Here is a 21,647-nt window from a genome sequence, read left to right as displayed (position 1 = left end):
CTTACTCTTTAGCTTATTAATACTCCATTCCAGAAGAATAATATAATACGTTATATATAAATACATATTTGATCATATGGATAAATTCTTAAGTTAGCTATGTTTGATTAATCTTAGTTTGCCTATTTAAAAATTTAAATATGAAAAACCATAAATCAGTATTTTTGAACAAAGGCACTTATGAGAATTTATTTCTATTCAGTTTCTCCCTATTCCCCTCTGTTCTCAGTTCCCTATCATCTGAAATAAAAACTTTGATTCCAGTCTTGCCCATCTCTAGTCTTCTGTCCAAACTGCAGCCAAGGTAGTTTCTAAAATGCAAGCCTGATAACATCACTGCATTCCTTAGTATGATTCAGTGTCCGTAGGTGAAAGTCCAAATTATCTAATACAGTTTATAAGGCCTTACATAATTCAGCCCCTTTCCAGCCTCTTCTCACAATATTCTGCTCCGGCAATATCGATCTCAGCATTTCAGACAAGCCAGGTCCATTCTAACCTCCCAGACTCCGCATGTGCCTCCCCACTCACCACCTCAATATAAATCTGCTCTCATGGCTTAAAGCTAGGTGGGGGTCTTTGTTCTGTGACCTCAACAGTTCCTGCGTGTCAGCTAACAGAACACCCATCATGTGTTCAACTGTACAATGAACTGGAAGCTAGTGAGCCGTGTATCCCACTGTCTCACATATGGTAGGTATTCAACTTATTAAACTAAATGCTCTAATTTATCCACAGCAACCACTTACTTCCAATAACTGTGTTGAGCCCCCCACCACGTTAGTAAAAATTAAGAACATTTCACTTACACAAAAAAAAAATTTAAGTTAGTCTTAGAGGTCACTGACCAAAGCAAACATACTTTCAAAAATATCCATTTAATATCTTTGCTTTTATACTTACATCTGAAACTGAGGAAGATTTTCGGAGGGCAACGCCAGAGCCAAATCCAAAAATTTGCAAGCAGATAAATAGAGGTTTAACCATCGCTGGCTGTTATATGAAGTAGAAAAGCCGTTACCTCCTGTGTAGGTTGTCTCCAGACCAGCCACAGAGGGGCCTGAAGTCCTGCAAGCAGGAGACAGTGTGTCAGCAGCTGAACCCATTTCCTAATAATTCCCAAGGTGCCAGCTAGTATTTTCCTTCTGCTAAGTTTACCAGTAACTGCTGAGCAAGGTCACAACTAAATTAATTTCGCTGTCTTCAAATAAAAAGTTCACTTTTACTCTTTAAATTTGGAGAATGTAAAAATTGCACAGAAACTTGTGTTACACTCAAGAAATGTAAAAATACTAGCTGTGAAACCCAGAGACCTCCCTACTACTTGATATTCTGTGAAAATTGCGGGTGGGGGTGTCTTTCTATAAAAATAAAGTTATTAGGACAGGGGAACCTTTTAAATAAACCTGGCATTGAAGAATAATATATATCCAAGACACATGGTGTTACAGGAAACTTTTCAATTTACACAAAATGGTACAAAAATTCCTACATAAAAAATTATAGTCATATTAATAAACTGCCTTTACTAAAAAGAATACACTTACAGTACATTGAGATCATTCTGGAAGATTGGGACACATGGATACCTTAGTTACAGCTTACCTGCCATGAAAGGTTTTGCTGCATGTTTCACGGATAAGATCTGACCTACCAAAACCAACATGGCTCATGTAACTAAGACATATTGCTTCAAACCAAATTTGTCTAGAGGACAAAGGCCCTGGGTGTGGACAGTTTAGTCTACTATGATTAAGGAATAAATGAAGCTATATTATTTCCAAATATAATTGATTATGTAGTAACAGACTAATATATAAAGTATTCATATAAAACTATATACTCTCCTAGTTGTAAAGTAACATTCTGGATGATTTTAGGATAATGGACACTGACAAGAAAATATGGAAATATATTACATATTACCGTGAAATATCTTCATCAGCAGTGAGTTCCTGCTCCATCAGTAAAAATACCTGTACCTGAAGACGTGAAAGTCATGTTAAATGTTTATATAAACTTAATATTTAACTTTTCTTTCAATCTATCTTTAGACTCTGTTTTCATTAATCCAAAAATAAATTTTAGGATACAATCAAATTAAATTATACTGAGTTTGTGGAAGTTAAACTGCAAATCAAGCACACAGCCTTCCTAATAACTTGACACAGCTGGGATGAAGCCATACCTTTTTTTATTTGTCAAGGATGGAACAGAGATACAGTTATTAAAAAAAAATATTAAAGCCAATTTCTTTGTGAGATTATAAATGCTTGGGTTTTCAGAGTAACAGATTCACTTCTCTTCCTTTACTCATGTTCCTTTATCCCCAGGTCCCCACATGATTTAGATGAGGAAGATGGTAAGATCTGGAGAGAACGGATTGGTATAGTGGGATTGAGGAAGGTTTTACTGTTTGGGAGATAACAAAATCTTTGTGAAAGTCTCTCTCAAGGAAGCTTAACTAGGGTAAGTGCTACACTTCAAGAGTGAGGACATGCCTTATGTCAGTCCACTGGAATCCAACTAAACCAGCTCTCAGCACCCCAGAGGTTCTGCTATAGGCTGGAACCAGGCCTGGAAGCCATGATAGAGTTACCCATTTGGTGTACAAGAGAATAAATGAAACCAGATCAGATTAAGTAATGATTCACAAGGAGCTAATATTGGGAATGTTAACATATTTGGAAGCTTAAGCTATATGGAGATGGACTCTGACTTGTTTTACCCTTTTCAACTGTAAAAACTATCAGTAACAAGTTTAACTAGAGTTCAGTTCTCTTCCAAGATTAGTTTATATCCAGTAAGCATGCTGATGCTAATCCCATTGTTTTACAGTTTAGATTTATGACCTGATGATTAGAATTAACTCACAAGTTCTGTAATCATGGTAGGCCAGAGTGAGGTAAGATGTTGTGGAGACATTCTTAAAAGTAATACTCTGAAAAACAGGAACACTTGAGAGTGAAGAGTTGGCACCTGGGGCAAACGGAGACTCTCAACCAATCTCTCTGAAAGAAATGCAGTGTATTTTCAGTAGGTTAATAATTAAAATCATCTTCATGTGAACTTTTCCATATAAGCTAGCCTACTACTTCTCAAACTTTCTGGTGGACTAATGAAAAAAAAAATTCCCCATAAAATATAATAAAAATGAGTTGCTAGAAAAAAAATCTAAAGAAGATATAAAATACAAATGCCATTTTCTTATTGTTAGATGTGACAGATTCTGTCAAATTGCTATAAAAGTTTAAAATGCTTACTCTAAATTTCTGTACTTATCACGGATGGGATAATAGACTGGTACTAGTCCATGGACCACACTTTGAGTAGCAGTGATCTGGTCAACTTAAAAAAAAAAAAAAAAATCACAAGACAAATAGTGTGTATGTTGTATATCTGACATTAGGTATAAAGGCTAAGGAAAGGAGTCACTTCTCTTCCTAGAGAAATGATCTCACTAAAGAGATGACAACTGTCATTCCCAGCCCAGTCGCCAGGCAGTTGAAGCTGGTGGCTGCATCAGCACAATGACTCAGTATGAACAATTCTGCCCCAGGACGGGGAAGCTATCTGGTGGCGGAGCGATGATGAGTGAGTGCACTGGTACCCTTCAGGACACACAGGGCCACTAAACCCATTTGGTAAAGGTTATCAAAAACCTTACACAACTCCCCTCCCCCCCCCCCCCAACTACAGATCTCCAAATGTTACTTCTAGCCCCCAATTCCTGGCTCTGCCTATATTTTAGTCCTCCTTGAAACTATAGAACCCCTTATCCACAGTAAAAAAAAAAAAAAACAACACTAACCTGCCTGCAGCAAAATAGTCATATGCCTCAACCTTAAACACGAATTCTTAGGAAACTAGAACCAAACAATAAAATAGAGACCATATTTAGGCAAGTCCTACAAACTCACTGTTTGATTTCTTTTTACATGCCGATGATGGTAATTTTTGTGTCAGAACAAACTTCTAATTCTACAGTGTTCTCCATCTACTTACACTTGGTATATTTTACCCCAACTTAACAGTTTAAGGAAAAGTATTTACTAAAGAACAACAACAATAAAGAACACAGTTTGGAAGACAGAGAAAACAGTTTTACATGATTTACCTTGTATATCTGGAAGATATTTCTGGTACTGGTCAATTTCACTGCTAAAAATAGCAAATGCTAATCTTTTGAGAAGCATGGCTCTTTGCTCTAGCTCCACATCACGGTTTGCAAAGAGATTAAGTGAACTGCTCTGAGCCACAGCTACACGAGCTGAAAAAAAGAATGTACGTGCGGTCATTTGAAAAAAGATTATTCTATTATTTGTTTGTAAAAATGGCTAGACACCTTATGGCTTCCAAGAGTGGGAGGAGCTTAGGGTAGAGGATTCATGGCTCCTCTCTGGGGTAGAAGGGCTGGCAAACAGACCCAGCATGTACAAGCCAGAAGACCAAAGGATAGGAATTGTGAATGTGGAAAGAGAGGAAAATTTAGAAAATCGAGAACACCAACAATGCCATTTTATAACACCCTTTAATATTCCATGCCATCTGCCTAATTCCTCATTGCTTTAAAAATAATTTCTGGCCTGGCCCACCTAGCTCTCCATTCTTAAGTCTTGTCACTCACTTCCAGCTCACTCTTCTGTAGCCACACTGTGTTCTTGCTGTTCCCCACAGAAGATCTTTGTAATTTTTGTTCCCTATGCGTGGAACACTTTGTCCCTAGACCTTCCCAAGGTTGGCTTCTTTAGTTCCAACTGTGAGCTCTTCAGGTGTTACTTAAAATCTATCGTATCACCCTACCTTCTTCACAACTTCTTATTCCCTGAAGTAATTTTTTTTTTTAAGTTCATTTATTTATTTTGAGAGAGAAAGGAGGAGACAGAGAATCTCAAGCACACTCCAAGGTGGGGCTCAAATTCATGAACTGTGAGATCATGACCAGAGCCAAAATCAAGAGTTGGATGCTTAACCGACTGAGCCGCCCAGGCACCCCTACTCCCTGAAATAATCTTATTTATTTGGTTAAGGTTAACATAATGGCCTGCCCCATGTTTGTCTTATAATAAATATTTGTTGAACAGGTGAATTTGTCAAAATTCATTACCTTAAAACAACCCTGTGATGATCAGAGACAATATGCTGCCCCTTTTACAGACAGGGAAACAACAGCTTGTGCTTACACAAAATCATACAGACTCATCCAGCTTTACTGCTATTTAAGGTCATTAGTTTAGGAACTTTAAACTTAAAAAACAAAACAAAACTGGGGCATCTGGCTGGCTCAGTTGGAAGAGCATACGACTCTTGATCTCAGGGTTGTGAGTGCAAGCTCCACGTTGGGTGTAGAGATTACTTAAATATAATTAAAAAAAAAAAACACAAGAAAACACGTTTTCAGATGAAATACTACAGGAATCCTAATATATAAAACCAATCAAGACAGTAGAAACAGAGTGGAGAGTGATTCTAATCTTCTTGGTCCTTCTCTTTCTTCCTTCAAAAGAGATAAACAGAGCCCCCGGATTTAGAGTGACATGTCTGATAGGTTGAATCCAATTGCCAGCCTTTCATTCATTTAATAATTACTTATTGAGTGCTTACTATGTGCCAGGTTCCATGCTGTGTGCTGTGCAAAAAATTTAGAGACAAATTAGACATGGCCAAATAGCTCTACTTATTACTTATCACCATGCTGTCCTCTTTAAACTTTAACATTCCATCCCTATAGGATATACGTACAACTTGACAAAGAGCTAATTCTGAAGTTTCTAGAGAAGGACAAGGCAAACAATAAGAATGGGTCCTGATAAGGACATACATCACTTAGGTTTCATCCCATAATACTCACTCATCAAGTCTCTAAATGTTGTTTTATCATGTGTCATCAGATTGTCCATTATTGCTCTCCAACTGAAAGAAACAAGGATTATGATATGTAATTAGGATTTTCCTGTTGTTACCGGGAAAAAAAAACAGTGTTCTACTTTGCAGGACAGTGGTTGATTTCAGCGAGATGCATCATCACACTGAATAAAAGCAAGACGACTTACTGATTAACACAAGAGGCATCCATCTGAAAGAAACTGGGATCCATAAAGAGGTCAAAGGCTTCTTTTTTCCAAGCTCTCCGTGTGTACTGATACCCACTAAGACTACTAAGCAGCTGGACGCAGGCTCGATAACTAGGAGCATTATGTGCACTAGGAGGAAGGAGGACCAGAACCACTTTAACCTATGCGTTATAACTTGAACCACCATGTTATTCATAAGTACTCACATTCCCCTAAAACAATATGAAACAGAAGGCACCATAACAGAAATAATGTGTTTTCTTTAATCATTACAATTCAAGGCAAAAATAATGCCATTTTGTGGTAATTCCAAAAATGGCATTAAAGGAACACAATTTGTTTCTAACAGGCTTTGAATTACGAAATCTACTTTAATAACAGTACCTGTGATTTCGGAGGTAGGGTACAACATAATGCATAATATTTACAAGTAAAGGAATAACCCGTTCCTTCTCATCACTATAGAAAACCATATCCAAAAGATGAGCCAAAACCTAAAAAACATAAGAAGTGAAATGGAGTATAATCTAACAGCTGAAAGTGACAGCATTCAGACATGGGTTTCAGTCTGTAAGAATACCTAGAATACCTTAAAATTTGAAAAATCTGAAATCAGATCTAAGTCATTTAAAAAACTTTAATGTTTATTTAGTTTTGAGAGAGAGAGAGAAAGCATGAGTGGGGGATGTGCAGAGAGACAGAGGTGACAGAGCATATGAAGCAGCCTCTACAGCAGAGAGCCTGATGCAAGGCTCAAAATCACTCATCGTGAAATCATGACCTAAGGCGAAAGTCAGATCTTCTCAACCGACTGAGCCACCCAGGCACCCCCTCACTAATCCATTTTAAATGAATGGTTTCTGCAACTTTTAAAAATTTTTCTGTCCATTACAAATATAGGATATAAGTACGAGCAAATTTTGCTATTTTCAACTGTGAGAGGGAAGTACAGAACCTTCTAATAGAAGGTTCTAAGAGAGGTCAAGAACCTTCTAATGTGACAGTGACTAAAGAGTGAATCAAAGACTAGACACTCTATTCTCTTTCTCCGATTCAGTTAAAAGAGAGCTTAGAAATAAACTCAACTGTTTAAGTCCCAGCTCTATCAATTAACAGCTATTTAGCCTTAGTCATATTGTTCTAATCTTTGGGAGGCATGGTATCCACATCTGAAAAGGGAAATAAAAATGACCTACAAGGCTATATAGCAGGGTATAAAAAAAGAGCATGTCAGAGGATGAATCTAAAAATCTTTGGTAAAATATTTCATCATGGCAAGCATCATTATACCACCTTCTGATTATACTGTCATACAAAAGCACTTTTCTTTTTAAAAATCATGCTTAAAAAAATAGGGCCCGGGGAAGGAAACAATATCTAAAGTTATCACTAATATTTAACAAACTGGTCCAAATACAAAGTCACAACTTTATTTATTATAGTGATCTCTAGAAGTGCAAAATGGTTTTTCAAATTAAAAACTCCTCTGTAAGGATTACTTGCTAATCTTGAATTTTGACATTGTTTACTTGAAAGTTCATGTGAAAAAACTTGATATTTACCTCAGAAAGTAATGTCAGTGCATGGACACTATATACAGAAGGAGTTATGTTTGAGGTTTCCATTGCAGGTGATAACATATCTAAATAAGAGAAAAGACAGGTAAAGTAAAGATACAGTTAGGTCTTTTCCCACTAAAGAAAGCTACCTGCTAACATGAGGAAAAGGATGATTTTCTAGTGCTTACAGTGCTAGTTGCAATGATTTCTTAGTAAACAGGTGCCTATAAACATAAACCTCAATCTTTGAGATCAATACCTTCAACATCAGATTCCAAATTGGTCCCATCCACCATTATTTTGGGAGAAGGCTTAACTTCAAGATTTCGTCGCAGCCATGTTGTCTGTTCTAAAGAAGAACCAGCAATGGCACCAATTGCATCCACTATTTTATGAGTCACATCCTAAAGAAACAAAGAAAAACCACTCTACATATATGTGCGTATACACATACCCAAATACGCGTGCTCGTGCAACTTCATAGATGGGTCTTACCTGACCTTATCCTTTTAAAGTTAAAGGCAGTGAGAGATGCAGAGTTTTGGCAACAGCTCTCAATTCAGAATGCCTTACCTGAAGGTCTCTTTGGTCTTTCTTATTTTCCAAAGTAGGGTTTTTCATAATGAACTCATTCAGAACCCTAAAAGGGCAGAAGAGAAAAACGAACAGGAAACATCAGTGTAAAGGAAATGATGCAATCTGATTTCTCACAGTGACCAAGTGGCTCTGTAGCCTCAACTTCTATTTTATGTGTTTAATGAATGTATATATGAATATCCTATGACTTTAAAAGGAATAAACATATGCAGGAAAACACATGTACAAAGATGTTCATAACAACATTATTTGTAAAAGCACCAAAGTGGAAAGAACCCAAAAGTCCAGCAAGAGAAGAAATCGTAGCATATTCTTACAATGAAATATGGAACAGCAATGGAACTCAATAAATTACAGCTACATGAAATTACATGGAGGAATCTTATACACATATGTTGTGTGAAAGAAGCAGACACAGAATAAAATATTTACATACAGTTTTTAAAAAAGGGCAAAATTTATCTGTGGTATTAGAAGTCCAAATAATGGTTATCTTTGGGGAGAGGGAAAGGACAGTAATTGGGAGGGGACCTGAAGAGACATATGGCGTTTTATTTCTTAATTTAGTCTTGTGATTATATAATTGATATGTTCACTCTGTAATAACTTGTGGAGTTGTATACTAATTATTTGTATATTTTCCTGTTTACATTTTATATATTAAACAAAAAAAAACCCCCAAAACTCAAACCCCACCAATCTTAAATTGTAATACAGAAATGGTTTCTTATCCTGTGTGTCTATATATAATAGATTAAAAATACTTTATAAATGAAAAAAAAAAATCAACTTTTTTTATTTGCTAAACTTCCACTCAATATTTACTCTGACTTGGTTAAGATAAATTATATGCATGATCATTTCCAAACTAAATGTGAAATGATACTGAAAAGCAATCTTCATCTTAATTTCTATTTTGTAATTAGGAATTTTTAGAGGATCAGTGGAATGGTTGGTATTAAACAAACACACAATCAAATTTAAAAAGGGAATTAAGTGTCTAGTCTAACTGACAGTGTCCAACTTTTTTGCTTAAATAATCAGAGTATACACCCCGGAGAAGGAGGTAGGATCTTCATTTTCTGAGAAATGAGAAAGGAAGAAAAGGCAGGTGAAGAAACAGTAAAATCCTGTAGGGAAGCTACAAGTCACAATAAATAGCTTTAATTTTTGATGAAATTAGGCAGCAGGGTTATTTGCTGATAAGTCAAAGAACTGTACATATATTTCCTCTTTGAGCCTTAAGACAACTCAGGTAGGTAGGCCAGGCACCACTATCTTTGCTTGACAGATGGGAAAACAGCCTTGGAGAGGTTTACTGAGGTACCCAAGATCACAGAGATGAGGGCTGGAACTAGAAATAAGAAGAATCAGAAATCTTCATGAGTATGTAGTTTGATTTCTAGTATTTACATTTCTTTCTCATCACTAAAACTCATACACACTAGTTATATTAACTTTTGATCCAGGAAGGGCAGACGTTGAGCCCACTGCTCTTTTCATTACATCTCCATTGTCTAAAACTCCTTCGGCTTTTTGATTTAGATAACTTTCAAAATAGATAGTATGAGGGTCTGGCGATCATCATAATCCCTGAAATTCTTGAGCAGGGTCTGTGACTCACTTTGGCTGGGCTGGGCCCTCCATGTTACTCAACTACCTTAGGCTGACCAGCTCTCCATCACGGTTCCTCCACCTCCTGGCAGAGGACTACATTCCCACATTTACCAGAAAACTTGAGGCCATCTCACTGAAGAATTCTCACCTTCTCTCTTCTTCACTTGAAACTCTTCTAGACCACTAGATGCCAAAACAGAATTGCTAGTTTCCATAAGGACACGGAGGGCAAAAGCGCAGTCTGTGTATACAGATTCACACATTTACACATATAAAATCCCCTTCAGAACTACAGAAGATGGCTAAAAGCTCAAAATTCTTTGCACTTGGTTGAATTTATGTCCATTCAGTACAAGAACATGTTGACTGTCGCTGGCTATTAATGATATCATTGGACTGCCTGATGCAATGTAAAAAAATTGGGGAAAAGCTTACTCTGTTTTTTCCTTCTTCTCCTTATATCTTAAGCAATCCTTTTCAAACTTCAGTGTGTACTCACTCAAATCACTTGGGAATCTTGCTAAAAAAGCAGATTCTAATTGGGGTGTTCTGGGTGGAACCTTAGATTCTACATTTTTAATAAGCTCCCTGGTGATTCCAATGCTGCTGGTTGAAGATCAACCTTTGAGTAGCAACATCTTAGAGGAAAATGTATCCTTCTTTCTCACTCTAATACCTGTTCATTTCCTTTTCTCCACCTCTTCCCAGCTGTCTTTGGAATGTGATGCTATCAGTGAGCCCTCTTCTCTCTAGAATTTTCTATCACTCTCCACTTACATAACACCTATGATTGGCCAGGCACTGTTCTAAGAATGTAACAAATATTAACTAACTTAATTATCATAACAACTTTGTGAGTTGGCATTATTATCATCCCTGATGGGGATGATAATATCATCTCACAGATGGAGAGGTTAAATAACCTGCCCAAGGCCACGCGGCTTAAGAAGTAAAGCAGCTGGATCTGAATGCTGGCAGACTACAAAGTCTTTGCTTTTAACTATTCAACATCCTCAGATCTTCTTTGCTATCTTTTTTTAAAAAGATTTTATTTTTTAAGTAATCTCTACACCCAATGTGGGGCTCCAACTCACAACCCCAAGATCAAGAGTCGCACACTCCACCGACTGAGCCAGCCAGGCGCCCCAGATCTTTACTACTAATGACGACTTCCAAATCACATTTCCTCCTGCTACTTTATACTATCATTTTCTTTTCATGATCAAACATCTTCAAAGAATACTTCATACTTTCTCACTCTAACCCTTGGCTGTTAACGTCTGTGCTCACTACCTCACCAAACTCCTCTCTCTTAAATCACCAGTCCTCTCCAAATCATCAATACAGGCTCTTATTCCCCATCTTCCTTCATCTCTTTGGAAGAGTTCCTTGTGCCCTCTTAACTTACGTTTGCTTCTAGAACACGGAATATAGCCGGTTTTCTTCTAATTTTCTTCTATTTCCCTTTCTATCTCCTTTGCTAGTCCCTTTTCCTTTATTCTTTGTCTTGGTCCTGCAATTCCATCCTTAGTAGTTCATAGTCCCTACCTCCTACTTGAAACAGCATTCCTGGCCTAGCCTCCTTACCCTCTAATCCATTCTACTACTAACCTGCCACTCACGTCCCTCCTCAAGACCTGCCATTCACTCTCACCCCTGCCCAAGACCAAATTTCTCTTTTTTTTTTAATGTTTATTTGAGAGAGAGAGAGACAGAGAGAGTGCGAGCAAGGGAGGGGCAGAGAGAGGAGGAGACACAGAATCCAAAGCAGACTCCAGGCTCTGGGCTGTGCCAACACAGAGCCCAACACAGAGCTTGACCCACGAACCATGAGATCGTGACCTGATCTGAAGTCGGATGGTTGACCGACTTGAGCCACCCAGGTGGCCCCCCCCAAGACCAAATTTCTTAAGCTAAAATGTGAATCCTTCCCTATCCAGCTCCCATCTCCCTTTCCATCTCCCCACCATTCTGTTGCCAGTGCTCTACTCTAAGAACCAAACCAGACAACGCACCGTGCCCCAACATGCCCCTCCCATTCCTGTCTCCACAAAGGCTTGCTGCTCCTGCCAACTCCATTCACTGACCAGTATTTACTGGAGACATATTATGAACAATGGTAAGCGAAAAAACCGACACTGTCCATGACATCATGGTGCTTGCAGTTAAGTAAGAGTGACTGGAATTTATCAAATAATCCACTAAATTAGCAACATAGATAAGGAAACTCCAAAACAGAGAAAATGACTTTCCAAGACTGTTCATGTTCAGGGTCCTGAAGGCAAATGACTCCTGTATGAAGTTCCCCATCAGGCATCCTACTCATCCTTGAAGAAACTACTATAGTAAGGTTTGTTAGTGCATTTACATTTTGTATACACATAAACACACAGTTTTCTCCCTACACCCTTTTTTTACAGGCCTCAAATCACACATCTAGTTCTATATCTTGAAAATTCCAAGAGAAGACAGAGAGAACATGTGCTCACTCAAAACATCTGCTATTCAGCAATTAGGACAATGAACATTATTTTTTTCAAAATAATATTTTTAAGTGAAATTGCTTACCCAAGTATAAGAAACTGCCCTGGGGCTGGAAGACTCAGTTGTATGGAGTCTTTCAGAAGTATCAACAATGATGCCCAGCTATCCACTAAATTGGGCACTGGAATTCTGCAAGATAAATACAGTTTTGTATATATAGAGAGAGCCACAGTTAACTTTTATTTTCTTTATATTTTCCCACAGCCTTTACCACATTTTCCTACTAGTTTCTCTGAAACATTCCCTGAATTTTTATAGACTATGATAGGACAAAATTCTTAAAAGCTCTTTATTTTCTACTATTGTTATATAAAAAGAAAACCAACATATTTAAAATATCCGGTGTAGCTTAATTAGTATAGAAATTTTAATTGTGCTATAGAAATCCCAGTTTTTAATCACACGGACTCTCAAAAGTAAAATACAACTGGATTAAGTCTCAGTTGGATTACTGACATCATAGTCACCTGCTCTTGGCCCTATTCTCTCCACTTATCTCTTATTTTAGTTCTTTTTCCTTCACCTAGGAGTCTTTAGTTCATCTAAGGGAGAGTTACCAATCTATCCTGAACATCAGTCTCTCACCTCTAAAGATATTCAGATTATCTTTGTTTCAGTCTGGCCTTAACCCTAACACCTATATGTATCTAAGTTCAAACTATAGGTACTCTTTGCTCTAAATCACAATCAGTTTAAATATACTAGATAACCTGACTTTATAAATGTTAGTCATAGATCATAAACTGATGCCAGTTTGGTAATTAAAATGCATTTGCCCTCTACAGGAGGACATTAAGATTCAGGTTGTCCCATAAGTTTATCAAAATTGAAATCAACTGACTTCTGTTTAGGGGTCAGCTAAACACAAAACTGGAATACTAGAATGGGAAGATATTTTCTTTTCATCATTCCTAATATTAAAAAAAAAAAAGAATCAGATTAGATTACCACATATTCACCTATATCAAAATAATAATGGACTCAGTGGCGACAAGCATGGCTTCAAGAGTTGTAATTTCTCTTTTATATTTAAATGATTTTCTTACAATTCATTGTTTCAATACCATGTCTTCAATACCCGCAGGTCTTTAGGTTTGCAGGACCTACATGGCTGTGGGTCATTAACATACCCACTGACTTATATACATATATCCACAAAAGGAAAAATTAGCAATTTCTTGAACGAACTCAGCTGCCTTTCTCTTATATTCCAAACTTTTATACATTGTTAACGTAGTAAGGAGAGATCTACATCAGTTATCTTACCTTTGAATATAAGCATAGAAAAACTGAAGCATGCAGACTTCCAAAGAAAGGTGCTTCTATAAACAAAAGAAACCAATTTTACAGTGAAGAAAAATGCTGCCTTTGCTTTTTCATTATTGCAGCTACTCTGTACTTTACTGTCAAAACATTGAAAGAAAACAAAAACACTAGTTTGCCATTAAAAATGCCACTCAAGTCTTTCATTTAGTAGAAACAAACTTAACCTAAGAGCTATTTAAAAAGTTGAAAATGGATAGAAGAAATAAAGAGTCTCAATCGCCACCCCCTGTACACATCAAAAGTTGATACTCCAGCCATTACTTTCAAATGATCCATTTACTCTATAAGCATCAATATGTTTTATTTTAATCACCTTATACTTGGTTGGTGCTATCAGAATTAGGTTGAAGATTTTCATGAAATTTGAATTTAAATCTATTTTACTACAAGTTTCTGTTAAATTAGTATAGTTAGTTCAAATCTGAGACTAACCCCTAACATGAAGTTAAAGGACAGTGCCTAGAGTAACAGAAATTAGTAATAGGCAAGAAAATGATACTGATGTCCACTGACATTTATCAGTTTGTTCCTTTGCAGTACCAACTATCCCCTTGAAGGTTCCCCTTTATCACACAAAAATCAAGTGCCTAACGGATTCAGAACCCAGATCGAGAGCAAGAGGCAGCCACTGGAGGGTGGTGGAAGCTGCTATTATTTGCTTCCAGGGTCTTTCATGCTTAGTCCAATGTCTGACACAAGCAGATGCTCAAAATACGATGCTGAACTGAGCTTGGACGTGCAAATTTAAAATCCTATGGCGAATGCTCCAGAGGTGATGTTACAACAGTAAGCAAATTATTAAAAGTTAATATGGATACCAGCTATTCTGCACACAGAAGTATCCTCTTCCCACAGGCAATTCAACAAAAAAGATAAAACAAAAAAAATTAACATTTATATTTAATAAAGCAGATATGTGTGATAATTCTGTGAAGGATATGATTAGGTTTATTTGGCTTGGCTTAAAGTCCAACATTTGCAGGTGGTAAATATTTTCTTAGCAAATATGACCTCTCAATATTGCTAGAACAAAGAGCAGAAGTAGAGAAGTCCATAATTTTACTAATTTGCAGACTTTGTATCTGCCTAATTAGAGACAATAAACTGTGAGCACAGACTATGTTACTCATTTTCTGTAGCTCCTGCAAAGCACAGTTTTGTCAATAAATGACATGGAGTAGAGCTAACGTTACAGCAAAATGCTAGACATTTGTCCAAAGAGAAAGGAATAAAGAAGCTAAAAAAAAAAAAAAAAAAAAAAAAAAAAAGCAACAGTTGAGGTAAGCAGACCTTGAGCACTGGTTTACATGTTCTCCCTTTAAATGACCAGAACCTCCCCCCCACCCCCTAAGATTTTGGTCATAAACTCTGTAACTGCCTTAGAAGGTTCATATAAGAGATCTAAGCCATTAAGGGCTCTTCACCAGCTACAGGAATGATCACAATAGCAGTCACTGCAGAAGTTGATACATGTTTCTATTACAGGAGTGTGAGGGCAACATGCATTCCTCTCTGCAATCTGTAAGCATTAAAAGGACGTCACTGAACAAAAAATATCTTATCTCCAGCATTATTTCTGAAATAGAACTGTAAACAGCTCAGAAAACCTCTTCTTACCTTGTCCTTGGCTATGGCTGGGGGCTGCTTTAAAACTTCTTTCACGGTCTGCATAACGGTTTCTGCTCTCATGACACTGATGGAGCGAACCAGTTCTACTAGTAAGAGCTGCTCTTCACTGGCTGCAGGGATGACCTGGATAAACACATCACTGCGGTTATGCACATACGTGGGCACACAGGCCTTTTAAGAGAAATCACAGAATTAAGAGAATATTTCATGGCCTCTTTTTAATATAAAGGACTTTACAGGTCTCTTGATTAGGTAAAATATATGTACTTTTTATCAATACAATGTATACATCATTTCAAAAAATCAAATAGGACAGTAAACTATGTCCTATCCTATATTTCACACCCTAGATCAACCATGCTCAACTCTTAGCTCTTTTCTTTTTGAGTAATACACACGGCTATTTTTAACTGTTTTGTGTCTTTTTTTTTTTTTTCCGATTTCCTACTGACTTCCTACCTCAGAAGACAAAAACTTAGCTCCCTTACATTTTTCTCCCTATCCTCCCAACATAGTTATGTTGTAATTTTATTTAAATAAATATCCAATATTTATATGACTATTTATGGTTGTACTATGTATTATACTGCCCTTACATTTCTTTCACTTTTTGTTTTTCCTAGAGCTAATAAACTGCTCTATTTTTGTTTGGTTTTCTCCATCTTGATCACAAATTCATCCTCAAATGCTCCAACAACTGTAAATCTCTCATTACATATTAAAATACATTAGGTAATTATTAATCTTCTACCTCTTCCTTTTCCTTTTTTTTTTTTTTAAAGTTTATTTCAAGAGGGAGAGATAGAAAGCGTGCACCCGCACAAACCAGGGAGAGGCAGAGAGAAAGGGAGAGAAAGAATCCCAAGCAACGTCCGTGCTGTCAGCACAGAGCCTCATGTAGGGCTTGACTTCAGTAACCGTGAGATCACGAGCTGAGCTGAAATCAAGAGTCGGACACTTAACTGACCGAGCCACCCAGGTAGCCCCCCCCTTTTTTTTTTTTTCCCTTGAGATATCTACTTGAGGTCTTTCTGCTCTCTTTCTGGGTTGGTACTCTGTAGGTTTGCATAGTAACATCTTGATAACTTTTCTGTGACCGTCAGCCTTCTGTGTCAGAACCCCTATTGCTTGGATCCCCCTATTTCTTGGTTTATTCCTCCTCTAATGGAGAGGATCTTCCAGGTGCTGAGAGAGGGGGAACTGATGGTAATGACTTTTTTAAAAAAATAGATATTGCATGGTTCAAAACGCTTTGAGTGACAGTTTGGGTTTAGCGTTATAACTTGAAACTGATTTTCCCATAATTTCCAGTGCTGCTCTTAACAAGTTTTATCATTTTTCCACTGAATAGGAACAGTATTTTCTCCGAAGAAGATTTTCAGATCTTTTATCTCCAATGTTCTGACATTACATGCTGATCTTTGAGTAAATCTCTTTTTTTCACAATGTCTGTGCAAACTCATTTCTTTCATTTCTGGAAAATTTCCTTTTACTATTTCGTTAAATTTTTCCCCGTCATTTTTTTGTTCTTTGTTTCTGCAAAAAGATATTGAGCCTCCAGTATCATTCTCCTAATTTTGTGATCTCCTTTACCCTACTTCCCTATCTCTAAATTTATATTTTATTTCTAGTATTTATCTGCTTTGTTTTATATTCATGATGGGGCGCCTGGGTGGCTCAGTCAGTTAAGCGTCTGACTTTGGCTCAGGTCATGATCTCACAGCTTGTGGGTTTTGAGCCTCACATTGGGCTCTGTGCTGACAGAGCTCACACTCTGTCTCTTTCTCAAAAGAGAGAGACAGAGACAGAATGCGAGTAGGTTAGGGGTGGAAAGAGAGGGAGACAGAATCCGAAGCAGGACCCAGGCTCCGAGCTGTCAGCACAAGAGCCCGACGCGGGGCTCAAACTCACGAGCTGTGAGATCTTGACCTGAGTCGAAGTCGGACGCTCAACCAACTAAGCCACCCAGGAGCCCCAACATTAAAAAATTTTTAAAAAAGTTTTATATTCATGAACAATTTTAATTTTTGCAAATCTCTTTCTTATAATCTTATTTCATGGATGTAACATAGCTTCCCCTCTTAGAAAGGCACTGTTGTTATTACTTGAATGTTATTCTGTAACTTGCATTGTTTCTTTTGACTTTATCTAGTTGTTTTTCTCATTGTCTATCATATTAGAGACTTTCTTTATGTGACCAGTAATCCTTGGCTCTTTATTCATATTTAAATGTGAGGAATAGTAATAAAGCTAATATTTACCGAGTGCTTATTAAGTGCCAGGCATTGCTCTAAGTGCCACATAAATATTCTTCCAATTCTCACAACCTCATGAAGTAGTATACTTCTTCTCCAGGGTCATATAGTTAGGGATTAAAGTAAGGATTTGAACTGCATGGATCTGGTTTCAAAGTCTGTGCTGTTAACAACTACACTATTATTGCCTTTGAAAAAGGAATTAAAAAGTGATGGGAATTCAAGCATTTATGTGCAAGACTGATGGGTAGGGAGGCTTCCCTGTGTGGTGACTACAGCCTAGTGTTTTTGTTTTTTGCTTTGTTATTCATTTTTATTTTTTAATATAAAATTTATTGTCAAATTGGTTTCCATACAACACCCAGCAGTCATCCCAAAATGTGCCCTCCTCAATACCCATCACCCACCCCCCCCATCAACCCTCAGTTTATTCTCAGTTTTTAAGAGTCTCTTATGGTTTGGCTCCATCCCTCTCTTTTTTTTGCCCTCCCCTTCCCCCATAGTCTTCTGTTAAGTTTCTCACGATCCACATAAGAGTGAAAACATATGGTATCTGTCTTTCTCTGTATGACTTATTTCACTTAGCATAACACTCTCCAGTTCCATCCACATTGCTACACATGGCCAGAATTCATTTTTTCTCATTGCCAAGTAGTATTCCATTGTATATATAAACCACAACTTCTTTATCCATTGATCAGTTGATGGACATTTAGGCTCTTCCCATAATTTGGCTATTATTGAAAGTGCTGCTATTAACATTGGGGTACAAGTGCCCCTATGCATGAGCACTCCTGTATCCCTGGGGTAAATTCTTAGCAGTGCTATTGCTGGGTCATAGGGTAGATCTATTTTTAATTTTTGGAGGAACCTCCACAGTTTTCCAGAGTGGCTGCACCAGTTTGCATTCCCACCAACAGTGCAAGAGGGTTCCCGTTTCTCCACATCCTCTCCAGCATCTATAGTCTCCTGATTTGTTCATTTTAACCACTCTGACTGGCATAAGGTGATATCTCAGTGTGGTTTTGATTTATATTTCCCTGATGAGGAGTGACATTGAGCATCTTTTCATGTGCCTGTTAGCCATCTGGATGTCTTCTTTAGAGAAGTGTCTATTCATTTCTTCACTGGATTATTTGTTTTTCGGGTGTGGAGTTTGGTGAGTTCTTTATAGATTTTGGATATTAGCCCTTTGTCTGATATGTCAATTGCAAATATCTTTTCCCATTCCATTGGTTGCCTTTTAGTTTTGTTGATGGTTTCCTTTGCAGTGCAGAAGCTTTTTATCTTCATGAGGTCCCAATAGTTCATTTTTGCTTTTAATTCCCTTGCCTTTGGGGATGTGTCAAATAAGAAATTGCTGTGGCTGAGGTCACAGAGGTTTTTTCCTGCTTTCTCCTCTAGGGTTTTGATGGTTTCCCGTCTCACATTCGGGTCCTTCATACATTTTGAGTTTATTTTTGTGAATGGTGTAAGAAAGTGGTCTAGTTTCATTCTTCTGCATGTTGCTGTCCAGTTCTCCCAGAACCATTTGTTAAAGAGACTGTCTTTTTTCCATTGGATATTCTTTCCCACTTTGTCAAAGATTAGTTTGCCATACTTTTGTGGATCCAATTCTGGAGTGTCTATTCTATTCCATTGGTCTATGTGTCTGTTTTTGTGCCAATACCACACTGTCTTGATGATTACAGCTTTGTAGTAGAGGCTAAAGTCTGGGATTGTGATGCCTCCTGCTTTGGTCTTCTTCTTCAAAATTACTTTGGCTATTTGGGGTCTTTTGCGGTTCCATACAAATTTTAGGATTGTTTGTTCCAGCTTCGAGAAGAATGCTGGTGCAATTTTGATTGGGATTGCGTTGAATGTGTACATTGCTTTGGGTAGTGTTGACATTTTAACAATATTTATTCTTCCAATCCATGAGCATGGAATGTTTTTCCATTTCTTAGTATCTTCTTCAATTTCCTTCATAAGCTTTCTATAGCTTTCAGCATACAGATCTTTTACATCTTTGGTTAGGTTTATTCCTAGGTATTTTATGATTCTTGGTGCAATTGTGAATGGGATCAGTTTCTTTGTCTTTCTTTTGCTTCACTATTAGTGTATAAGAATGCAACTGATTTCGATCAGACAATAAAAGGAAATCAAAGGCATCAAAATTGGCAAAGACGGAGTCAAGCTTTCACTTTTTGCAGATGACATGGTATTATACATAGAAAACCCGACAGACTCCACCAAAAGTCTGCTAGAACTGATACATGAATTCAGCAAAGTCGCAGGATACAAAATTAATGTGCAGCCTGAGCCTGGTGTTTTGTTAGTAGACTCAAAAACTTCAGCAACTATAGGTCTTTTTTTCTTGGTCAGGTCATTTTCCTAGAGGTGAATTCTCAAAATTCCTACCTAAGGGCAGTACTGCTTCCTGCCACCTCACTGGGGTGAGGCTGATGCCCATTTTTCAGTATGTAAACTTGTTGCAAATGCCCCTGTTTTCATCATGAAGTCTAATGTCTATCCCTGTGAATCTTGTGCTCTCAGGTTCAGAGCCTTTCTTGACCAAAGTCTTCACACAGCAAACTTGGCTCCAGTCTCTTGCTTGGGTAGGGTAAGAGAGTGGGTGGTGGCTTGGGTTGGGGAAAACGGATCTAGAAGTGGTCTAGTTGTTCCTTATATAAATTTTCATTAATCCTCCAGATTTCACCCCATCCCAACACTTTGTCTTCAGAAGTACATGACATTTCTGAGGCACCTGGGTAGCTCAGTCAGTTAAGTGTCTGACTTCAGCTCAGGTCATGATCTCACAGTTTCAAGAGTTCGAGCCCCGTGTCAGGCTCTGTGCTGTCAGAGCATGCTCCTGATTCTGTGTGTCCCTCTCTCTCTCTGCCCCTACTTTGCTCATGATCTGTCTCCCCAAAATAAATAAAAACATTAAAAAAAAAAAGTGCGTAAGATTTCTACTTCCAGAGACCATCTGTAGTTTTACAGGGGCAAGTGGTTCCTTTTTTACAGCAATGTAGACTATCAATTTTCTCTACTAAATCTGTTACCACACAGATCTGTTGTTTTTCATCTTGGAAAATTTTGTTGATACTTCTTATTTTTCTGTGGTCAACTCCCTCAAGTTCTGTCATTGTGGGTTTATGTCTTTCTAAATTCTTTTACTCTCATTTTTGAAAGAAGAGCAGAGAAAAATGCATGTGTTTGATATGCCTTGTTAAACCACAGGTCCTTGGCTGATTTTAAATAGTCCAGGATTTCTGTTCTGTCTAATGTAGTATCTGCTACTGGATCCTCACATGCAAAAAAGTGTCCTAAGTAGCAATGTTCATTTACTTTTATTCCTTTTGAAACTTCAACATATATGTAATGTGAAATCAGCACAAAAATAACAGATCAGAAACCTTAAACTAGACAAATCATATATCTTATGTGAATGTTAATTATTTAATAGCCTAATATTCTAATGAGCCACTATGTATTTCCAACAAAGAACACTTTTGAGCTTTCAAACTCACAAAGCAACAATTTCACATATACAATCCAGTTAAACCAATATACTAATTACATTTAGAAACAAACTCCTTAAGCTATCATGTCTTAATGAAAAACTAGTCAAGATGAAAACTCTCCATATCATTCCTAAATGATAAACATTTAAAAAATACACTGTACTATGTTAACTTTTCCCTCTAAAATATAGTTAATATCATACTAATTTCTTTTTTTTACATAAAATGATTATTTTTATACTCAAGGCATTTAGGCAATACATCATTATCTAAACCTATAGAAAAACTATTGTTTCCACTCCTCATCCCACCCCAGCCCCACTGCCATTAATGGAGACTTGAAAATTGGCATGTACTCACCAAATGCTTATCAAACGAAAATAAAAATATCAAATGGCTGAACACATACCTTGGTCCTGGTGGTCGTTTTGTTTTGTCTTCTTTCATTCCACACAAATGCAATAGCAGCCATAAAATGAACACCATGATTCATTGAAATGGGGCCCAATAATTCAAGGATCTGTTGTCTCAAGTTCTAAA

The 21,647-nt window shown here is 37.3% G+C and overlaps 1 protein-coding gene across 13 annotated transcripts in view; it reads right to left on the bottom strand.

Annotated features, from left to right (window-relative positions):
• DOP1A (DOP1 leucine zipper like protein A) overlaps positions 1-21,647 on the bottom strand; it is a 110,942-nt gene that overhangs the window by 5,490 nt on the left and 83,805 nt on the right. For 7 of the 13 annotated variants that reach the window (XM_081795753.1, XM_081795757.1, XM_081795764.1 and 4 more), the window contains 14 exons: positions 21,517-21,642; positions 15,335-15,517; positions 13,658-13,713; positions 12,416-12,520; positions 8,207-8,273; positions 7,893-8,037; positions 7,637-7,716; positions 6,459-6,568; positions 6,054-6,203; positions 5,852-5,913; positions 4,118-4,270; positions 2,875-3,011; positions 1,927-1,982; positions 904-1,068 (listed from right to left, as the gene is read on the bottom strand). In XM_081795753.1, the coding sequence (XP_081651879.1) occupies positions 904-1,068; positions 1,927-1,982; positions 2,875-3,011; positions 4,118-4,270; positions 5,852-5,913; positions 6,054-6,203; positions 6,459-6,568; positions 7,637-7,716; positions 7,893-8,037; positions 8,207-8,273; positions 12,416-12,520; positions 13,658-13,713; positions 15,335-15,517; positions 21,517-21,642 (1,595 nt within the window). The remainder of the gene's footprint in view (positions 1-903; positions 1,069-1,926; positions 1,983-2,874; positions 3,012-4,117; positions 4,271-5,851; positions 5,914-6,053; positions 6,204-6,458; positions 6,569-7,636; positions 7,717-7,892; positions 8,038-8,206; positions 8,274-12,415; positions 12,521-13,657; positions 13,714-15,334; positions 15,518-21,516; positions 21,643-21,647) is intronic. The other 6 variants (XM_081795756.1, XM_081795760.1, XM_081795759.1 and 3 more) reach the window with 1 other exon arrangement.

The sequence above is a fragment of the Panthera onca genome, chromosome B2, assembly GCF_046562875.1.
Source record: "Panthera onca isolate mPanOnc1 chromosome B2, mPanOnc1 haplotype 2, whole genome shotgun sequence".
NCBI lineage: Eukaryota > Metazoa > Chordata > Mammalia > Carnivora > Felidae > Panthera > Panthera onca.
The sequence above is the reverse complement of the archived record's forward strand: the minus strand, read 5'-3'. Positions and strand labels throughout refer to the sequence as shown.